Below are 23,784 nucleotides of genomic sequence, written 5' to 3'. Positions count from 1 at the left end.
TTCCTTAGTAAATTAACATTCATTTGTTTTTTTCTGATATATTCCAAGGTTTGCAACACTTATTTCTCATTCCGCTAGTTTTTAAGTTAGCCAATTAGAATTTTCTGTAATTATTTTTCAGCCTATCACAGGCTTCTTTATGGTTCTTTGGGTGTAACTTTTGTGTATACCAATAAAATTCAGAGGGTGTGCCCGGACTAGTCCAGAATCCTCTCGAACCTTCCCTGAGGGTATATAAACTGCGGCTGCTCTGGCTACCTTGTCTCATTGGTCGTCGTCTTTCTGAGTGTGTGTGTTAAGGCAGGAGGCGGGATGCTTCATTCTTCGACAGGCAGAACATCAGCCAGGTAATGACCACCAGACAGTGTTCTGTAGCTACCTCCACAGACTTATCCGAGGGGGAGATCCGAATTTTTAACTATGTAGCAAACCTTTTCTAAATGTAAATTTTCGTTCGACTAATATAAAATTTCATAAAGTCCTTAACTGTAAATCGGGGATAGAGAGTGAGTTACCCTCTCGAGCCCCCCTTCAACTTGGTTTGAGGTAACTACGATTTCATAACTGTTTTCTTTCCTGTAATGTATTAAATTAACTTTCATTCGAGTCACCTCAGTAGCTTGGGATTAGCCCCCTGTATCATGGGGCCGACAGCCCTGGTAGGATTTTATTTCTTCATTATTTAGAAGCGCAATTGTACGCCTCCATTCAGTTTGTTTTCGGGTCATTTATTTAACCTGTTCTTTTTCCGCAAAGGCCCAGTAGGTTGGGTACTAGATACTCCTGTGTAAAACTATTTCCATTTGTAAATCGTGTCTTGTGAGGCCACAGAGTGTAAGATTTTGATGTAATGTTGCCTTGAGTAGGCTGTAAGAAATTGAGAGCATGTAAGCTTTTTCATAAGTTTTTGTAATAGTGAGGGGTGCCTCTGAAAGGCTAAATATTGTAAACTTTGGAACAAGTGCTCTTGAATTTGGGAGACATCTCTCCTTATCTGATCAACGAAACATTTGCGAAAATTGTAAATTTGGAGCCTGAAGCTCAATACTTGTAAATCTGAGGGCTTGAAGCCCACAATTGTTAATTGTCCTACTCTGGGGTTCTCTATTTTAATCCACAAATTTGTTATTGTTCACTCAGTGAAGAAATTTGTTAAGTTTGAACTTCTTCAAGCCCACACCTTCTTTAACCTCTCTGCGTTCCACAGATACCCCGGAACAGACATAATCAGCGATGGCTGGTCAATGTAAACAAATGCAGGATCACGCGCCTGCTGCAGAAAGAGGGTTGCTAGGAACATCCCCCTGTGGGTGGGGGCGGTAGAGTAATACCCACGGTATCCCCTGCCTGTCGTATGAGGCGAAAAAAGCCCCAGAGGTTCTCAGGTTGGGAGAGTGGCTTGGCGACCACGGGGCCCTTAGCTGAATTCTCGCATGGCTCCCACTTACTTTTGCCAGGCTCCTCACTGTCATCTATCCTATCCGACCTCCCTTGGTCAACTTTTGTTCTTTTCCGACCCCGACGCTATTAGAGCATTCGAGGACTACAGAGTCTTTCATTTTCACGCCCTTAGTGGTCCTTGTCATTGTTTGGCTGGTATCTTCATTTTTCGTAATAATAATAATAATAATAATAATAATAATAATAATAATGTTATTTGCTTTACGTCCCACTAACTACTCTTTTACGGTTTTTGGAGACGCCGAGGTGCCGGAATTTAGTCCCGCAGGAGTTCTTTTACGTGCCAGTAAATCTACCGATACTAGGCTGACGTATTTGAGCACCTTCAAATACCACCGGACTGAACCAGGTTTGAACCTGCCATGTTGGGGTCAGATGGCCAGCGCCTTAACCGTCTGAGCCACTCAGCTCGGCTTCATTTTTCGAAGTTTCGGATCCCTTCCATTTTTTCTCTCTCTCTGATTAGCGTTAATAGACTAAGACCATCAGTGGTAATGTGGATATACACAATGATCATTAGACCGTTGATGGCCTATGCTGCAATAATCTGGTGGCAGAAAGTAAGTCAAGGAAAAGTCGGCAGTAGATTGGATAGCCTACAGAGAATGGCATGCATAGCCATAACTAGGACTATGCGATCTACGCCGACAGAAGCCTTGAATATTTTACTACACCTCCCATCACTATGCAATTTCCTAAAAAGGACAGGCTAGAATTAGTTCAAATAGATTGGCACATTCAGAGTGCTGGAATGCACAAAGACCCAATCTAGGACACTGTAAAATGAACAGAGTAATAACAGAGGAAGTTCTACACATGCCTTCTGATCATATGATACCAAAGTACAACTTTGAAAAACCGCTTGAGACCCAGATAATAAAAAAAGAAGACTGGGATATCAACAAATGGAATACTGAAAGAGAAGATATAGTGTGGTGGACTGATGGCTCAAAGACTGTGGATGGCACAGGAGGAGGGATCAACGGGGGAAGACCTGAGAGATCAATCCAGATGAGCCTGGGCACACACACTACAGTATTTCAAGCTGAAATGATAGCTATCACAACATATCTTGAAGAAAATCTGAAAATGAACTATAGGAATAAGAACATTTTCATTTTTACGGACAGCCAAGCGGCCATTAAAGACACTAGAAGCAGCCCCGATAATATCCAGAATTGTCTGGTATTGCCACTTCTCCTGAAGCTCTCAAAGTACAACATTGTCAAAATAATATGGGTACCAGGGCATGCAGGTATAGAAGGAAATGAAGAGGCAGATAAACTGGCCAGGAAAGGGGCAGAAACATTTTGTAGGCCCAGAACCTGTATGCGGGATTTCCTATGGACAAGCCCGACACTACATAAGAAAATGGGTACAATAGAAACAAATGGAAAACTGGAAAAATACTCCAGGATGCAGGCTTGCAAATGAACTGAAAAAAGGACCAAACAAGAAGCATACTAAAGCTTGTTGTTTAAAGGGGCCTAACATCGAAGGTCATCGGCCCAAGCATACTAAAGAACTGTTGAAACTCAGCAGAGAAAATATGAGATGGGTAGTTGGACTGTTGACAGGACACGGCCATCTGAAAGAACACCTACATAGAATTGGAGTAATAAGAGACAACATATGTAGGAAATGCAATGAAGCAGAGGAATCAGCTGAACACATACTTTTGGAATGTGAGGCGCTGGGTAGAATCAGACTCTCCACTCTAGGACTACCAGGTGAAGAGAGAGAAAAAATCCAAGAAGACCCAATAAGAACAGCCTGCAGCTTTGTGAAGGGAGCAGGTATATCTAGGTGGGAATGAAGGAAAAACATGGTAGCAAAAGATCTTAGAGGTCGACGCTAATTAGGAACTAATAATTATAGGCCCCATGAAAGAAAGAAGAAGAAGTGTTAATAGAGGATGGTTGATTAATTGTACTTCCTCTTAAAACAATAATCACTACCACTGCTAGGAACAGCGCATATTGTTCCTCTTTTAGGGAAGGCCGAAAACGTTATTTTGATGTAACCGTCACCTGGTCTCACTTTCAGTTAGGAAAAAATAACGACTAACAGTTAAAAATAACATTCCACCATTCATTATACTACTTGCTATTTTACAAGGTGTATGCATAGTCGTTTCCGGTTTCACTAAGAGATGGCACCAGCGAACAGTACGCAGCGTATGAATTTGACACATACGTCAGTTTGTTCGTCTGACATTAACCTACCAACATACACAAGTTCAGTGCGCCAGACACTAGCGTCTGTGTTGTATCGTTCAGTGATCATGTCGACGTTTGTGTATGAAAAAGAACATTTGCGGCACGCATTGCTTTTCTTATTTAATCAAAAGAAAAAGGCTGTGGAAAGTGATCGTTTGCTGGTAGAAACATATGGGGAACACGCTCCATTGATTAGGACATGTGAGACATGGTTTCAACAATTGAAGCATGGTGGTTATTTCAATGTGAAAGACACTGTGCGCTCTGGTAGCGGTATTGTAATAAAGTACAATGCTATCGTCAACAAATGATTAATTTAAATCACGCATTGATCGAAAGACGACCACAGTGTTGCCAACTTATATTTTCAAGATCCGCTAAATACTACTAAAAATCCGCTAAAATTCCGCCAAGAAATCCGATCTCAAATAATGGGCAATAATAATAATAATAATAATAATAATAATAATAATAATAATAATAATAATAATAATAATAATAATAATAATAATAATAATAATAATAATAATAATGTCCGACTCGTTGGCTGAATAGTCAGCGTACAGGCCTTTGATTGCAGGCCGGGTCGGAGAATTTAACCTTCATTGGTTAATTCCAATGGCTCGGGGGCTGGGTATTTGTGTTGTCTCCAACATCCCTGCAACTTGCACACCACACATAACACTATCCTCCACCACAATAACACGCAGTTACCTACACATGGCAGATGCTGCCCACCCTCATCGGAGGGTCTGCCTTACAAGGGCTGCACCCGGCTAGAAATAGCCACACGAAATAATAATAATAATAATAATAATAATAATAATAATAATAATAATAATAATAATAATAATAATAGTAGTAGTAAATGTCTGTACTCACCTGATCTGTGAGTTCCACTGGGATTAACCCCCTGCCTGCGAGTCGGTGAGCTAAAATGTGTAGGCGTTTTAGTGCCGGGTGCAAACTAGGTGAATCCCCCATCTCAAGGGCCACACACAGAACAGGCCAGTTCATTAAACGGTCTTTCTTCATAGCATAAATATAAATGCTACTCTCTCACATTCGTCAACTAAGAGATAAGTAACCTTTCCCCACGCATTACAAATTTATGATACCACGATCTCATAACATCAAATCCCAATAACATGTTTTCCTCATGTGAGTGCTAGCTCCTGACAAGAAATACGGAATAGCTCAGAGACAGACTGGAGTACAATTTTTTTAAAAGTAAAATGAATAAAACGCTAAATTCCTTTATAATAAATGTAGAATTCCGCCAAAAAATCCGCTGTCCGCTAAATGGTATATTTCTCCGCCGACAGTCTTCTAATTCCGCCAAATTTAGCGGAAAATCCGCTAAGTTGGCAACACTGGACGACCAGTGCGCCGTCTCACACAGCAAAACCAGTGAAAGGCACCTTGAAATCGCTTGGATGGGACATCCTTCCGCACCCGCCTTACTGCCCCGACCTGGCACCAATATGAGGCACGCGCTCGCAGAGCAGCACTTCAGCAAGTTCGAGGAAGCTGGAAAATGGTTCGACGAATGGTTTTCCGCAAAAGACAAGCAGTTTTTCTGGCATGCTATTCAAAACTTACCTGAAAGATCGGCGAATTGTGTAGAAGCCGATGGCCAATATTTTGAATAAGCAAAAAATGAATTTCCCTTGAAAATCACGTCTTTTCTTTACCACAAACACTGGCAAAAACTTATGCATACACCTGGTATGAGTAGGTGACGGTTGTCGTTAACCTAAAAATTAATTGAAATTGATCCATAATACGCCCTTAAAGTTAACGAAAATTTCTACAAAATAAGCAAAAATGACTTTAAAAATATTTGACCGAACTGAATTCGGGTGACTGTAAGAAGAAATATATCCCTATTCTATTCACTGCTCAGCTCTTGTTTTTACAGAAATAGTTATCACCTAATTTACTTGGAAGTGTATTCAGTCACTTAAGAAAGGGCACATGTCCAGAAATGTAACTTTTCAGGAGGAGCAAAAAACTGAATTATAATCCAGTCTTGCTATTTACGTTAAATGTGCGTGTTTTGACCGTTAATGTTGATGGCTGTGGCTAGGTTACTTGATAAAACATAGAGTAGAGATGAAGGACTTGATTGAAATTGGCAGTTAAAAAAATTGGATATATGCCCTTTCTATAACGATGGCTGAATTAAAACCTTTTTTGCAGCAAAAACACATTGTCTACTAAGATAATTTGGACACAATGTGTCGTTGTCCTACAATAATAATCATTTAAATGATGACAGCCAATCAAACTCATTTTCAATTACAGGAAAAAATGGTCACGCAAGTATTCGTTGAACAAGTCTTTGTACTCCCCCGGAATGTCCACTTCTAGACGCTTTAGATCATTCATATTATTCTTGTCGCTTAAGTGCGGCCAGTATCCAGTATTCGGGAGATAGTAAGTTCGAACCCCACTGTCGGTTTCCCATTTTCACACCAGGCTGTACCTTAATTAAGGCCACGGTCGCTTCTTTCCCATTCCTAGGCCTTTCCTGGCCCAGCGTCACCATAAGACTATCTGTGTCGGCGCGACGTTAAGCAAATAGCAAAACAAAAAATTGTCCCAGAAAAAATGTTTTGAACTTTAATCTTCAGATTCGACTTATGTGCCCCCTCTGGTGGGAGGATGGACAATTAATTTCAAAAGAATTTTTGTATTTACAAGTTTAATAGGCTGAAGCGATTATGGATTTTGTTTGTTCTAAGGTTACTAGCACTTCGATCTCTTCCTTCTTCATGAAATTATTACCCAATCAGAAATGTTGGATATATTTATTGAATTCACCAATAAAAATTAAGGGTTTGTACAGGCCTTCGGTCTAGAGAGTTCTGGAACCTTCTTCTCCGCTATAAAAGCTGGGACCTTTTGGGCCATGTTGTTTTTTTCCATCGCTCCAATCAAGAGGTTTAGAGTGCGTACGTAGTAGCGGCAGGGAAGCTTTGCCCACCGTCGTAAGGCCCACCAGCTAAAGGTAATTGCAGACATCTTTTAAGTATGTGATAGTTTCAGATAGCTGACTTGAGAGGAAGGTTTCAGAATTCATTCTTAATGTAAATTTTTAAAGTCTAATATCATCTTCTAAATGTAAATTTTCAAGCAAGTCGGAAGACTTTATTCAAGTCCCTGCGAGGCAATAGGAAATAGAGAGTGTTCACCCTCTTTTAATTCCCATTCAACTTGGTACTGGGGTGACTACGATTTTGTAAAACTTTAAAATTTGTCTTTTCTTTTGGAACTTCATATTTTTCTCCTTTTAGTCATCCTTTGCAGTATAGGCATAGCCTCTGTAACTTAGGACCATCAGCCCAGATAGGATTTGAGTGTTTCAAAGTGTATTTCCAAAGGAGTGCAAGCGTTCGCCCCTTAGCATTTGGTTTACGGCCGATATCTTAAACCTTTTCTTTTGATCACTAAGGCCTTGTAGAATGGGCACTTATTGCCTCTGTTAAATGTTAACTATTCGTAGTCAAGTGTAAATCAGACTGTCGAGCGGGTAAAACGGTGAAACTGTTTTGGAATGATCTAATGTAAATTGTGCCTGGGAGAGGCTAGATTGTAAGCTTTGGGGCGCAGTCTCCTAGAGTATTAATTGAATGGGGCAATGGTGCTCTTTTGAATAATGTAACTTTTGAGCTACAAGCTCTTTCTACCAATTATTGCAGGGCCTCTCAGGATGCATGCACCAGTGCATTGCACGGCGCAAGGTGCAAAAGACGACTTCGCTTGGTTGACCAGAGTGCAGACCCCCCCCAGACCTCGATTTGTAGCAATAGCGCTGCCTCTCTCTTTCAACACGCCTGTCTCGGTCGCTCCGCCTGTCTCCCTCTTCCTCACCTGCTCCGTAGCGCTCCAAATCCGAGCCGAGTCGCCCCGAGACGAAGCGTTGGTCCGAGCCGAGCCGAGTCGAGTGGGACTGATGCACTGTGCACAGGAACTCTGCGCCTCACTTTGCACGCGTGAGATTTTGGGCGTTTGAGAGGCCCTGAATTATTGTATACCTGAACTTTGATCTTTCTTGTTATTTGAGCCGATGAGCTCCCGATTTGTTGTTGTTTACCAAAGTTTATAGTAAAAGAAAAGGAAAGAAATAAAATTTCGTATCCATTCACGCCCGCATCTTTTTACACCTCGGTAACCTAGCCAAACACGTAACAGAACTAGGTAAGGTAAGGGTTATTCTGCCCGAAGGCAGGTCCGAACCTCCGCAGAGGTGTTCCTGAGCCGGAGTTTACTTGCGGTAGGGTGGCCAGTTCCTTTCCGCTCCTCCATTCCCTCACCCCAACCAACAGCGCGTGGCAACCCCTCCTGACCACGCCCAATGTTGCTTAACTTCGGAGATCCCACGGGATCCGGTGTTTCAACACGGCTGCGGCCGTTGGCTAACAGTACTAAAGTTTGTGATAATTATGTTTCCATCGAATGCATATACAAGGAGTATTTTCAATTACTGGCAATAAAATGGAGAGATGACAGAAATAGAAGCTTTCATTTAATAAACTAATAAAAAATGAACTGTTTCGATACTTCAACTATGATGAGAACTGTAAGTAGCTGCATCTTCAAATGACAAGCACATGTGAAATATACATCTCAGTGTAAATACTAAAGAATAATTCGTTTTAAATAATATAATAATTATTTCACGCTGATATATTATTCATCATCATCATCATCCTCTGTTTACCCTCCAGGTTCGGCTTTTCCCTCGGACTCAGCGAGGGATCCCACCTCTACCGCCTCAAGGGCAGTGTCCTGGAGCTTCAGACTCTTGGTCGGGGGATACAACCGGGGAGAATGACCAGTACCTCGCCCAGGCGGCCTCACCTGCTATGCTGAACAGGGGCCTTGTGGAGGGATGGGAAGATTGGAAGGGATAGACAAGGAAGAGGGAAGGAAGCGGCCGTGGCCTTAAGTTAGGTACCATCCCGGCATTCGCCTGGAGGAGAAGTGGGAAACCACGGAAAACCACTTCGAGGATGGCTGAGGTGGGAATCGAACCCACCTCTACTCAGTTGACCTCCCGAGTCTGAGTGGACCCCGTTCCAGCCCTCGTACCACTTTTCAAATTTTCGTGGCAGAGCCGGGAATCGAACCCGGACCTCCGGGGGTGGCAGCTAATCACGCTAACCACTACACCACAGAGGCGGACTGATATATTATTACCGATATTTATTAGTTAATACATCTCTGGCCTTATCTCTCATTCATTAAATGGCTATGGTGTTTTATTTTAGCGCTATATGGCAAAGAAATTGAAGTGTTGTCATCCGAAAATTTGGCAACGTAGCCTCTGAGGAAGCTTTTACCAAAACTGTCATGGCTGTCAATGCGTTAAAATGAGCTAATTGCAATTAACATTCATATAGAAAATATTATATCCTACACCATTCCAAGAACTGTACTTGATTGTTACCACTTATATAACATTGATATATATTAATTTCTTTCTTTCTTTCCTTCTTTCTTAATCTGTTTACCCTCCAGGGTTGGTTTTTCCCTCGGACTCAGCGAGGGATCCCACCTCTACCGCCTCAAGGGCAGTGTCCTGGAGCTTAAGACTCTGGGTCAGGGATACAACTGGGGAGGAGAGCCAGTACCTCACCCACGCGGCCTCACCTGCTATGCTGAACAGGTGCCTTGTGGGGGATGGGAAGATTGGAATGGTTAGACAAGGGAGAGGGAAGGAAGCGGCCGTGGCCTAAGTTAGGTACCATTCCGGTATTTGCCAGGAGGAGAAGTGGGAAACCACGGAAAACCACTTCCAGGATGGTTGCGAATGGAATCAAACCCACCTCTACTCAGTTGACCTCCCGAGGCTTAGCGGATCCCGTTGCAGCCCTCATACCACTTTTCAAATTTCGTGGCACAGCCGGGGATCGAACCCGGGCCTCCGAGGGTGGCAGCTAATCACGCTAACCACTACACCACAGAGGCGGACTATTTATTTATTTATTTATTTATTTATTTATTTATTTATTTATTTATTTATTTATTTATTTATTTATTTATTTATTTATTTATTTATTTATTTATTTCCTAAGATAGATATCAGCTCACAAATAGTAAGTGACCACGGGTTTCCTGAAACAAGAACACAGTTACTCCCATTGGTGCATAGTTTAATAATAGGATTGACTCCATATCGTGTGAAGTACAAATGGTGACGGGAATTTTAAGACGATATCATTTAGACAAGTTAAAGACAATCCCTGCCTGCTGCCATTTCTTGATGAATACAGTACTTTTGCATCCATCTCTTGGCACAGGCCAGAGTAAAGTGTAGCTTCCACCGAAGTCCCAGTCTCATCCATGGCTGTGACAATATGCAAGTTGCTGGGGTTTGGGCAGTGCCGAGTAATGACATTCGGAGCACGGCTAGTGCATCCGAGTGTTATGAAAGGTGCTGCTCATAGGGTCAGTCGTGCTGCAATAGTACTTTCTGACCCAGTGAGGAAAGCAATGGCAAACTACCTCACTCCTCATCTTGCCTAGTACGCCTCATTTTGGTGCTGCCCTTGGTTTTTGGGGTTTCCATATAACCGCGTAACATTTGGTGGTGCTATTTGAGGATCCAACCAGCCTCTGGGCCGGTGACCTAAAAGGCAGACAGAAAGACAATCCGAGGCTTCTCATATATGTCCAGGTCAAAAGCGGTACAGCAACCCCACTCTCAAATAGTAGTCCTTTTACACAGTGGTACTCAAACTTGTTGATTAGCGTTCCCCCAGAATCCAATTGTTTTACCTTTGTACCCCCGAAGTCATGGACGAAATTGTAAAGGAAACAAAGGGAGCCTATGGAGATAAAGACATGAAGGTACTGTTATTTCCAGATAGTGTTGTGATCTGGGGAAAGAATAGCAAAGAAGTGCAACAACAACTAGATATACTGAGCGAAAAAAACTGAGAATTATGGCATGAAAATCAGTACAAAGAAACGCAAGACTATGGTGATGTCGAGAGGGAAAAGGCAAGGAAATGGCACTGTGGAAATTGGAAGTCAAGGTCTGGAAATTGTGGATAGATTTAAATACCTAGGAAGTGAATTAATGCAAAATGCTAGGGTGGACATGGAGGTTAGCAGGAGGTTACAGCAGAGTAATGCAGAGTGTAAGAAAACTTGTTTGGAGCAAAGAAGTACCAATGAAAAGTAAAGAGATAATGTACAAAATGTATTATGTACTCATATGACTTATGCAGCTGAGACTTGGTCTTAGACTACCTGGCAAGAGAGTAGAATTCAAGCCATTGAGATGAAATTCCTAAAAAGTATGAAAGGAAAGACAAAGTGAGAAATGAAGATGTTAGGAAGGGAGTTAGAATAAATGAGAGATTTGAAGATATGGCCTGGACATGCTTCACCCGGAAGGACGTGGGTTCGATTCCCCGTCAGAAAGTCGTAAAGTTTAAGAAACGAGATTTCCACTTCCGAAGGTGCAAATGGTCCCGAGGTTCACTCAGCCTGCAAAAAAAAAAAAAAAAAAAAAAAGAGTACCAGGTTAATTCCTGAGAGCAAAGGCGGCCGGGCGTAGAGCTAACCACTCTACCCCATCAAGTGCCGAGGTTACGGATAGGGGAAGTCCTTACCTCCCACCTTCGTGGCCTGTACGGGAGATGACTTTGCTTTTTCTTTGCTTTTTGCTTCTTGGTCTGGGCATGTAAAGAGGATGGAGGAGAATAGAATTCCAAGATATGTTGGAGGCAAAGTTCGAGGGCGAGAGAGCAAGAGGAAGACCTAGAACAAGGTGGATTGAATCAGTGAAGAGCGGCATAAGAAGATGAAATTTAGACTAGGACAAGATCGTAGAAGAGGAATGGTGGAAGGAAAGAGGAAGCTGGAGAAGTGCCATAAATACCCCGCACCGACAGGAGCTGGATAAAGAGAAATGATGATGATGATGATGATGATGTAGCACAAGCATATTAGAAATTAGGCCTATCATGTTATGCAGTCAAGCGTGCCCTAACGGACACGTTTTTCAGTGGACAACTCTCTATACGAACATTTTCTCACGGACCCGATGGCATGTGTTAAATAAGCCTCATTTAAGCGGACACCTCGAATTCCGGACAGCGGACATCGCCATTAGTCTGGTGGACTTGTCTTAAACTGACACTTTACGCATCCCAGGACACTTTCTGTACATAAGGCTATGTCATTCTTTCTCTTAATATCATTCTGCAGACGTACGGGAATTCCTTTTGAATGAAAATCCTAGGCCTGTTTCCAGTCATTCGACTGGGTCAGAGATGGAATGAATGAAGCCCCCATCTAGGGGCGAGGATGGGAATTGACACGGCTGCCGAACCCTGTCGCACTCCTCTGGGGTAATGATTAATGACTGACAGATGAAATATTAATGGAGAGTGTTGCTGGAATGAAAGATGACAGGGAAAACCAGAGTACCCGGAGAAAAACCTGTACCGCCTCCGCTTTGTCCAGCACAATCTCACATGAAGTGACCGGGGATTTGAACCACGAAACCCAGCGGTGAGAGGCCGATCCTCTGCCCCCTCAGCCACTGAGACTATGGGAATTCCTTTTGAATATTTGCATAGGAATGCTGAAGTAGCCGTGAAGTTAATTGTTCTGCAGAGGGATCTTTAAAACCTTTCGTTACGGTCGTCTTGGGTTCTAATTAGCGTACATTCTGAGAATTCCAATTGCCCGGGAATGCTATCAGTGACTCACAAGTTACCTAAGGATTTCCCAGCACATCTTGCATTATTCTCTTTGTAACTCCGATTGTCGCTGATAAGTTCCAGGTCAGATAGTTTAGTTGAACTTAAGGAAGAGACTTTCATGTGCTGGTTGTTGAGACAGAAATAGCATAGCAATACACATGAGGAGAGATAAATGTGTTTAGATCACGAGACCCAAAAAAATGTAGTGCGAAAGGAGAAAAGCTCCTTGGAAAATGTAACTGCAGGAAAATACAATTGTGAAGCGAGTGGGAGGAATATAGGAATCGACCAATGGAAAGAGAATGGGAGTCAGTTTTCACAGAAGTGTACAAGGTGGTATGTGAGTGGTTCAAATTACTGATGGGATAATCGAATACAAAATAATCGCTTAATTTATTATTTCATTTTATTCGATTATACTTCCCATTCGATAACATTTTATTCGATTATATTTCCCATTCGATTATTACATTTTATTCGATTATAATTCCCATTCGATTCTTTCATTTTATTCGATTATTTCGTTTTATTCGATTATACTTCCCATTCGATTATTTCATTTTATTCGATTATATTGCCCATTCCATTATTTTTCGATTATTCATTCGAGTGAATGAGTCAATCGAATATTGAATATTTTTTTCCATCCGATTATTATTTCGATTATTGATTCGAAACTCCATTCGAATCAATGAGGCAATCGAGTACGGTAGTGAATTTTTCCATTCGATTATTTTTTCGATTATTCATTCGGAACTGCATTCGAATGAATGAGGCAATTGAATAGTGAATGCTTTCGAAATAAAAGAATGAAAAGTGATGTCAGCTGTCAGTGGAGAGATGTCGTGGAATGACATCAGTAGACGAATAAGTTTGAGTGGTGTCTTTAAAAGTAGGAAAGATCACAATATGAGGATAAAGTTGGAATTCAAGAGGACAAATTGGGACAAATATTCGTTTATAGGAAGGGGAGTTAGGGATTGGAATAACTTACCAAGGGAGATGTTGAAAAACTTTCCAATTTCTTTGCAATCGTTTAAGAAAAGGCTATAGCTCATTCCGTGTTAAGAAAACAGTATTGCTCTTACAACAACAGGATAGCCTTATCAAACAGTTCCGCTCAACACCATTACGGGAAAACGACGGCACATGAATTTTTGAAGTTCAGTATTGAAGTTCAAGACAAAAAGCGGAAGAAACTAAGCTACACATTTCTTTTATGAACTAAAGGGGACGGGGTGTTTACAGGAGGTATTTTTGGTATGTACAGAATCAGAGGTAAACTAACCACATAAAAAAACCTCAGCGTTGACGTGTAAGGCAAATTGGGGGGAGAACAGAGACAAATAATTTTATAGGCTCGAGGGGTGAGCGATGCATTTTAATTGCATTTAATAAAATTATCCAGCCAATAAAGGCTAGAAAACAGACGCAACAAATAAATACTGTAGATGACTTTATAAAAGATCACAGTATTGATGTTAAAGAAACAAATCACACAGTGAACGCAAGACAAATTACGCACTGATTTAAAGCCTAAAAGTACACGCGCAACAAATAAATACTGTTAATGACTTTACTGCAGAAGTAAGCTGTCGGCGGTTCACAGAGGGAGGCTTGTACCAGAGCAGCACAGAAGAAGGAAAATGAAGGAAGGCAACGAAGCGATGGCTCTTCCTGCCACTGTGCTTCCTCCCTACGAACGTATTTTTGAAGAAAAAAAGGAAATTTTATGTAGTTATTTTAATAACTCACGGGCAAAATGCGTCATCCTTTTCATCTATCTTTCATAATACATTACAAAGTACAGTATAAAATCCCTTAATCGCGCGAAATTGTGGGTGTCTCAGAGGGGGTGTGTTCACACCTTGTAGGTTCAAATAGCAATACTGTTTTCTTAACGTGGAATGAGCTATAGGAAAACAACAGATCAGTGGTGATTGATTAATTCGTTATTAAGACAGTTAATTCACTCATTTAGTTTCAACATTTGGACATACGTTTGGAAAAAGGCGTATTTCTATTTTTTCATAAGAGTTCATCTATTCTCTTACTTCAATCGAGTATCCATCCAACACTTTTAAACCGAAAAATTGATTCATGACGCCTCCGAATATTCTATGCGATACAACTGAATTGAATTTTGAAACTCATTCGATTATGTAAATAATTTCCTTTTCGAGAATATTGCAGTAAATGTGCTAAATTTGTACACCCAGATGAATGATTACTTCCCGAAGCTGTAATGAATGTAAAGGCTGTAAAATCACATGTAATATATTCCAGACAAATATTTAGTTAGAAATTATTCCGAATAATGAAAATAAAGAGGTGTGCTTATAATTAAGGTGGATGTTCTTTGCTCTTAAAATGTTCGATTATTTTTTACCACCTTGTTTTAGCGGACAACTGTTGTAACGGATATCTTTTCACGAAATCGCCGATGTCCGCAGAAGAAAAGTTCGACTGTACGTGGTGTAGGCTACATGTGATTTTGATCTCCCTTCCTTTTTTAAGTTACATATCAATACAAATGTGTTTTACGTATTAATCAGTTAATGGAATATTAGTTTATGTATCCGACTCATTGGCTGAATGGTCAGCGTTGAGGTCTTCGGTTCAGAGGGTCGGGGATTTTAATCGTGTTTGATTAATTCTTCTGGCTCGGGGACTGGGTATTTGTGTTTGTTCCAACACTTCATTTTCATATTCAGACAAAACACTACAGAAACACGCAATAGTGATCACATCCTTCCATATAAGGTTGGCGTCAGGAAGGGCATCCTGCCGTAAAACAGGGCGAAATAAATAAAAAATAATAAAAAAAATAAAAAAAATAAATAAACATGTGTGTGACACAGTTCACACCCGCGACCTCATAGGTGTGGAAAAAGCTGTAGTAGTAGAAGAATATTAGTTTATGTGCCTGTCTCTGTAACGTAATGTACAATTTGCTTTACGTCGCACCGATACAGGTAGGTCTTACGGCGACTATGGGACTACTACTAGCACTAAATATTTTCATTCCTCCCCTGAAGGGGGAGGCGGGCCTCCTAGACAGTGACGCCGTCTCTCAGGTCGGGAGATTTCTATCGGAGAAGGTGAAAGGGTTGGCGGCCGTGGCCTACAGTATACTATAGGAACTGTCCCGGCATTCGCCTTAGTGCAGGAGAATGAAAAACCACGGAAAACCATTCTCAGGACAGCCGATGGTGGGGACCAGCCTCTGTCCGACTGCCGAATACAGAAGCGTAAAGACAAGGTAGGGCCGTGGCCACCCCCTCCTCTGCTCGGTTGGCCAGTCGGAGTGCAGAGCTGTCGGACCACGGACCGGCCGTGACCACTTGTGGGCAGATACCCACTCTGCATCCGCTGACCGACGATGGGATAGGAAAGGGCTAGGAGTAGGAAGGAAGCACCCGTGGTCTTAATTAAAGTACAGCCTCAGCATTTATCTTGTGTTAAAATAGGAAAGACCGGACGAGTTAGCCGTCCGGTTAGGGGCGCACAGCTGTAAGGTTGCATCCGGGAGAGAGAGAGAGAGAGTTCGAACCCCACTGTTTTATGTTCACACCAGAGAAATGATGGGGCTGTACCTAAATTAGGGCCACGGCCACATCATTCCCACTACTAGGCATTTCCTATTCCATCGTCGCCATAAGACCTATCTGTGCCGGTGCGACGTAAATCAAATTGTCAAATAAAAATGGGAAACCACGCAAAACCATATTCAGGGCTGCCGACAGTGAGGTTCGAACCCACCATCTCCCGAATGTAAGCTGACACCTACGTATCACAAACCAAGCCGCCAGTTGCCTGTCTCTCTTCTATAATTTACGACACTGGTACCTCCCATATTGATCTGAATGACCCCGTTACATAATATCTCAGCGCAAACAGTAATTACTGCATTGGAGATAAGAGGTGAATTTCCTCATATAGGATAATCTAATATCTCTTTTATCTCCTTAAGTACCTTTTGATAACCTACAGAATATCACACCAAAAAAAAAAGCTTTTCTGTGAAGATAAGTCAAGCATTATTTCTGCGTAGAACTTCTTGACAAGAGGTAGCCCTGAATATGGTTTTCCGTGGTTTGCCATTTTCACACAAGGCAAATGCTGGGGCTGTACCTTAATTAAGGTCACGGTCGCTTCCTTTCCACCCCTAGGCCTCTCCTATACCATCGTCGCCATAAGACCTGTGTGAGTCGGTGCGACGTAAAGCAAAACGTCTTGTCTCTCAACATTGTGGAAATATAGTCACAACAGAGCACGAAAGACAAAATCACTTCCAGTAGGAGTAGCTGCCTGCCTCTTTCCCGGAGAGCCTGGGTTCGATTCCCGGCAAGGACAGGGATTTTTACCTGCATCTGAGGACTGTTTCGAGGTCCATTCAGGGTACGTGATTACAATTGAGGAACCGAGAATAATGGTCGAGGGGATCCGTCGTGCTGACCGCACGACACCTCGTAATCTGCAGGTCTTCGGGATGAGCAGCGGTCGCTTGGTAGGCTACGGGCCTGTTGCGCCATGGAGTTTGAGTTTGGGCTTGAATTTAAGTTGTAGCCTATGTTCCGAGCTGTCAGTGGAGAAATGGCTTGGAATGGCATTAGTAGCTTTGGTGGAGCTTTTAAAAACATCATATAAAAATTAAGTTGGAATTCAAGAGGACAAATTAGGGCAAATATTAATTTATAGGTCGAATAATGAAAATGAAAATCCACAGCCTGTTCCCAGTCATGCGACCGGGTCAGGAATGGAATGAATGAAGCCCCATCTAGCGGCGAGGATAGGAATTGTGCCGGCTGCCGAAGCCTGTCGCACTCCTCTGGGGCAATGATTAATGAATGAAATGATAGTGGAGAGTGTTGCTGGAATGAAAGATGACAGGGAAAACCGGAATAGCCGGAGAAAAACCTGTCCTGCCTCCGCTTTGTCCAGCACAAATCTCACATGGAGTGACCGGGGTTTGAACCATGGAACCCAGAGGTGAGAGGCCGCTGCGCTGCCACCTGAGCCACGGAGGCTCCTAGGTCGAATAATAATGCACCATAATTTATAATTTATCAAGAATAATTTATCGAGGGAAGTGTTCGATAAATTTCCACGATCTTTGAAAATATTTAAGAAAAGGGTAGGTAAAGGAATGGAATGAATGAAGCCCCATCTAGCGGCGAGGATAGGAATTGTGCCGGCTACCGAAGCCTGTCGCACTCCTCTGCGGCAATGATTAATGAATGAAATTATAGTGGAGAGTGTTGCTGGAATGAAATATGACAGGGAAAACCGGAGTACCCGGAGAAAAACCTGCCCTGCCTCCGCTTTGTCCAGCACAAATCTCACATGGAGTGACCGGGGTTTGAATCATGGAACCCAGAGGTGAGAGGCCGCTGCGCTGCCACCTGAGCCACGGAGGCTCCTAGGTCGAATAATAATGCACCATAATTTATAATTTATCAAGAATAATTTATCGAGGGAAGTGTTCGATAAATTTCCACGATCTTTGAAAATATTTAAGAAAAGGGTAGGTAAAGAACCCTATTTTTTTTTTTTTTTTTTACAAGTTGCTTTACGTCGCACCGACACACATAGGTCTTATGGCGACGATGGGATAGGAAAGGGCTGGGAGTGGGAAGGAAGCAGCCGTGGCCTTAATTAAGGTACAGCCCCAGCACTTGCCTGGTGTGAAAATGGGAACTACGGAAAACCATCTTCAGGGCTGCCGACGGTGGGGTTCGAACCCACTATCTCCCGGATTCTGGATACTGGCCGCACTTTAATGACTGCAGCTATCGAGCTCGGTAACCCTAAATGTAGATCATCGTTTAATTGAAGCATGACAGTCTGTGATTGGCCACATACAAATTTCTTCGCAGAAAGACGAAAGTTTATTTGGAATGTGTTGTAGAACTTGTTTACGTGTGCGCCGGCCCTGCGGTGTAGCGACAGCGTATGTGCCTCTTGCGCGGAGATCCCGGGTTCGATTCCCGGAGAGATAAGTAAATTTTACTGAGAGCTGGATTGAGGTTCACTCAGCCTACTTAATTACAAATGAGGAGCTATCTGACGGTGGGACCCGTCTAGAAAGCCAAGAATAACGGCCGAGTGGATTCGTCGTGCTGACCACATGACACCTCATAATCTGCAGGTCTTCGGGATGAGCAGCGGTAGCTTGGTAGACCAAGGCCCTAAGGGGTGAATGCCCCATGGATATTGGTTTTACATTTCTAAAATTTACAGGGAGAGTCAGTTGGCCGTGCGGTTAGAGGCGCGCAACTGTGAGATTGCATCCGGGAGATAGTGGCTTCCAGCCCCACTGAAGATGGTTTTCCGTGGTTTTTGCAATTTTCACACCAGACTGTGTATTAAATAAGGTCACGGTCGCTTCCTCACCACTCCTAGGACTTTCCTCTCCCATCGTCGCCATAAGACCTATCTGAGTCGCTGCGACGTAAAGCAAATAATTTAAAAAATCTACAACTTTATTTAGGTTTTGTATTATTTTATTTTACCCTGGAGGGTTGGTTTTTTACCCCCGACTCAACGACTGAAGGGAGTGTCCTGGAGCGTGAGGAGAAGACCAGTACCTCGCCCAGGCGGCCTCACTTGCTATGCTGAAAGCGGCCTTGTGGGGGATGGATTATTGGTAGGGAAAGGCAAGGAAAAGGGAGTGATGGTGGTGGTGATTATTGTTTTAAGAGGAAGTACAACTAGGCAGCCATCCTCTATACAACACTCATAAGAGAGAAAAAATGGAAGGGATCCGACACTTCGAAAAATGAAGGTATCGGTCAAAGGAAGACAAGAGCCACAAAGAGCGAGGAAATGAAAGACTCGCTAGGCCTCGAGTGCTGTCGGGGTCGGAAAAGAACAAGAGTTGACCAAGGGAGGTCGGATAAGATAGATGACAGTGAGGAGCCTGGCAAAAGTAAGTGAAAGCAATGTCAAGACTCAGCTAAGGGCCCCGTGTTCACCAGCCCACGCTCCCAAGTTAAGAGCCCCTAGGGCCTCATTTAGTCGCCTCTTACGACAGGCAGGGGATACCGTGCGTATTATTCTACCGCCCCCAGTCACAGGGGGTCAAGGAAGAGGGAAGGACGCAGCCATTGCCTTCAGTTAGGTACCATCCCTGCATTTGCCTGGAGAAGTAGGAAAACACGGAAAACCACTTCGAGGATAGGTGAGGTGGGAATCGAACCTCCAGAGGCTGAGTGGTCTTCTTTCCAGTCCTCGTACCGGCGGAGCCAGGAATCGAACCCAGCCCTCCGGGAGTGGCGGGTAATCACACTAACCACCGCACCACAGAGGCGCACTTTGCCTTTATTGGTAGTGGATCCATTTCCAGGTACTTTTCTTACTCAGAGCAAATAATAATAATGACAGATTCAGAAACTAAACACAAAATACGGGCAGATAAAACACTTCAAATGCTTTGGTGAAATAGTAGAACGAACAGGGTTAGAAACAGAAGCGCAGAAAGTTCGCCTACAGAAACTCAAGAGAGCATTCTGTAGAACATGCGACATTTACAACAAAAAATACATGCTCACAAACACATACCCATCCAGGCACTACAATACTGTGATCAAACCTGAAGTTCAATACGCGAGCTGGTACTCACTAGGAAAGGGGATCTAGAGAACATTCTGAAGGAAGAACGGGAGTTCATGAGGAAAACTCTTGGTCCAGAAAAAACTGAAGACGGCTACAGACTGAAATCCCATAAAGTAACAAAGAAACTGTCCAACCTGGCAGCAGATATTAGAAAACGAAGATTAAAATTGTATGAACACGTTCAAAAACTCCCAACAACAGCAGAAAAATGAAGTCTACCATGGATCCAAGAAGTCAAAGAGGACCTGGAAAAAGCACACATAGATATATAAGAAATATTAAACAGAAATCTGTTCCGTAAAAAAGTAATCAGATGCGTAGTACAGCCAGAGAATAAAGTTCCAAGAAGACCAGAAACCAAGTGGACTGAAGCAAGGAAAAGAGCCCACGGGGAAAAAATGAAAGCCATATGGAAGACCATAAAGGCAAATCATAAAAACAGCAATCATAGCAAGCAGATGGCGTCGAATTAAAACGTTTGAACACGGTAGCTGAGGCCATGCGATTATTATTATTAATAGCAATAATAAATATTCATTTGCATAAACCACCACTCAAATAAGATACTTCGACTGCTGTAACTTCTTCTTCTTCTCCTTCACTTTTTTACCCTCCAGGGTCGGTTTTTTCCTCGGACTCAGCGAGGGATCACACCTCTACCGCCTCAAGGGCAGTGTCCTGGAGCTTCAGACTCTGGGTCTGGAGGATACAACTGGGGAGGATGACCAGTACCTCGCCCAGGCGGCCTCACCTGCTATGCTGAACAGGGGCTTGTGGGAGGATGGGAAGATTGGAAGGGATAGACTGTGGTGAGCCCAAGTAACGGTTACCCCTGAGGCGAGAAGGATTGTGATATTAAGAAGGGGGATTTGAAGAGGATTAAAAGGTTGAATACCGCTACTTTACGTCTGCTACTATAATATTATTGTCGTTCCTACAGGAATCAAAATGTTTAGTTGACTCGCTACCCTTCATGGAAGTCAGTTAACTGCAGTTCTAAAGGAGTAGAAATTAACTACTAAGGCTTAAAAATACTTGGTGTCTTTATTTATGGCTTTGAAGGCTATTAGTTTAGTTAACTTAAAGCCTTCTCTACTTATTTAATATATTTTACTTAGTAAAGTTAATAGAAGATTTGAACTTCTGTCTTATGTTATGCTTTCATAAGTTTAATAACTAATTTACTAGATTACTATCTCAAATATAAAAAGTTAATGGATTCAAGATATAATAAAGGAAGTATAGAACAGTAAGGAAGCGGCCGTGGCCTTAAGTTAGGTACCACCCCGGCATTTGCCTGGATGAGAAGTGGGAAACCACGGAAAACCACTTCCAGGGTGGCTAAGATGGGTATTGAACCCACCTCTACTCAGTTGACCTCCCGAGACTGAGTGGACCCCGTACCAGCCCTCGTACCACTTTTCAAATTTCGTAGCAGAGCCGGGAATCGAACCCGGGCCTCCGGGGTGTGGCAGCTTATCACACTAACCACTACACCACAGGGGCGCTGCTGTAACTTTACACCTGACAATGCAGTTTCTTATTTCTTGTTTTTCCATGTGAGCATTTGAATATTTTCCTGTTGATTTAGAAAACAGTTCATCTCCAAGATATGGCATGTTTCCAAACTAAATAGAGATATTACTGCTCAATATTTTCTATACTCAGTAGGAATTTTTTTTTTTTTTCAGCTTAAACGATGTGTTCGAAAGTGAAAGAAACAACTATATATTTCGTAAGAAATCGATTCAATTATAACATTTCTCTTACCTGTAATCGATGGAGTATGTCCAGCGGCACGAAGGCTGTCAAGTTGTAGATTTTAGCAACAGACCACGTGGAGGCGTATTCCATTATCAAATTACCTAATCGACCACCACTTTGAACCGTCACCGTAGCATCTGGCACGCACATCCTCTTTTTGTTGGCCAGGAACAAAGTCGGATAAGGAACATCTTTGTTGGGGAATTCGTACACGTAAAACGATCTCCTGGCAGTGAGATAGATGTCTTGCTGATAGATCACAAAGGTAGCGCATGTCATGAAGACGAGAAGTGACAGTAAGAAGAAACACATAGATCGCATGGACCTATGGCAAGCGTTGAAGAACCTCATGATTCACTTCATCAATATTTCAAAAAAACTGTCACTTCATAAAACTTTGTCACATACCTTTAGTTCACGAACTCACATTTTCAACAAAATTCACTTCCAGTATATTGCTTCGTCACTTCTATTACTTGAATGAAACTTTCCGTCAAATTAGTATGTGCCTTCCTATGTCGTAATAACATTTCTTAACTTCGTTTCCTACATCTGCTTTTAATGCAAACTAATTTAAGCCCATAGAAGTTGTTTTTAAATGGTCACTCGCTTCCTTTAGTACAACCGAAGTATCACAGCATCTCATCGTACGAACACCCGTAATAAAATAGAATTTTAAAAAAATCATACATTCTAATCATTATTCTATTCCTCTCATATATTCATACTTTTTCAGGAAATGTATTACTGTGAAATTATTGTCGTATTCATTCGTTCTACTAAAACACAGATTAAAGAAAAAATCAAAAAATTTAAATTTTAAAATCCTGTTGCTACGGCGGAAATATTATATTGCTTCCTTTCTTGTTAGTATTTTATACTGCAGTGTAATTTGTATATGTATCTGATTGTTACTAAAAAATATTTTTCTGGTTCTTTTTCGCATTAAGTTCACAAATGAATCTTCCTAAACAAACCGACAACAACAAATCTTGCCATATTTAAAAAATATATAATCAGCAATCATCTGAACTCTTACGCGCCTTGGAATAAAACAGCTTCCCAAAATATATCAGAGTTGTATCAAAATCTTTGTACATAAATACACGTAAATTATGTTGAATTTCTTTAACGTTTCGCTATTCTCTCATTATAAAAAATATATTTATATACTCAAAATTATTCTTGATGTCACTTCGAAAATTTCACATTATTTATTTATGCACAGGATTTATTTAACGTCGAACACATAAACACGCCCTGCAAATTCTGGAAGAATTCGGATGAATATCACTGACATTTCTTTAGATAATATGACACTAGCATCCGCGCTTTCATTTCACTGACAACACACGTGTTTCCTGAAATATTTCTGGAAATCATGTAGTTGACCACACCACATGTTATAACGCAGTTACACTTCACGCATGCATCTGGAACTGTCCTCCTCCAGCGCTAGGCACAACCAACAGAATTCCTTCCCGCACTATTGGTGGCGAACACCTGTGTGCTACCACTACTTTCAGCTGAAATCATTGTGAATAAAAAAGAGGAGGATTAAGAAAAAAGAAGAGGAAAAAATAAGCAAGCTGCGCGCACTTGAGTAGCTGCGGGCTAATATCTGCTTTCAACTGTCTAGATATCGTTCACTCTCGTCCGCCGGCGCATGCGCTCAGCAAGAAAGCGAATACTACTGGCAGGGTCAAGCAGCGCACGAGTGTACGGCTGAGGCAAAGGACTTCGCCATTCTTTCTCGCCTCAGATTGCTCTCCAGCGGTCAAACGTTTGGAGCGTTCGCTCCTATCTGATAGAAAGAATGCTAGTTTCGATTCCCGGAAATAACAGTTGTCTCAAAGTTGGTTGGTGGGTTCTGGTTCGAAACTTGAAATAAGCTACTGTATAGTGTTGAGGAGGTACGAACTTAGAAATTGTACCTAGCGAATTGCTGCGGGGTTTGGATCACGTAGATGTCACCTTGCAGTCGGGAATTAGTGGGT

General features: G+C 42.1%; 1 protein-coding gene across 2 annotated transcripts in view; it reads right to left on the bottom strand.

The window, feature by feature from the left end:
- LOC136885293 (galactoside alpha-(1,2)-fucosyltransferase 2) overlaps positions 1 to 23,377 on the bottom strand; it is a 93,989-nt gene extending 70,612 nt beyond the window's left edge. For both annotated transcript variants that reach the window (XM_067157801.2, XM_068230338.1), the window contains exon 1: positions 21,794 to 23,377. In XM_067157801.2, coding sequence (XP_067013902.2) covers positions 21,794 to 22,138 — 345 coding nt within the window. In that variant the 5' untranslated portion in view covers positions 22,139 to 23,377. The remainder of the gene's footprint in view (positions 1 to 21,793) is intronic.
- Between the last annotated feature and the right edge of the window lie 407 nt (positions 23,378 to 23,784).

This window comes from Anabrus simplex, chromosome 14 (assembly GCF_040414725.1).
Source record: "Anabrus simplex isolate iqAnaSimp1 chromosome 14, ASM4041472v1, whole genome shotgun sequence".
In the NCBI taxonomy this organism is placed as follows: Eukaryota; Metazoa; Arthropoda; class Insecta; order Orthoptera; family Tettigoniidae; genus Anabrus; species Anabrus simplex.
The sequence above is the reverse complement of the archived record's forward strand: the minus strand, read 5'-3'. Positions and strand labels throughout refer to the sequence as shown.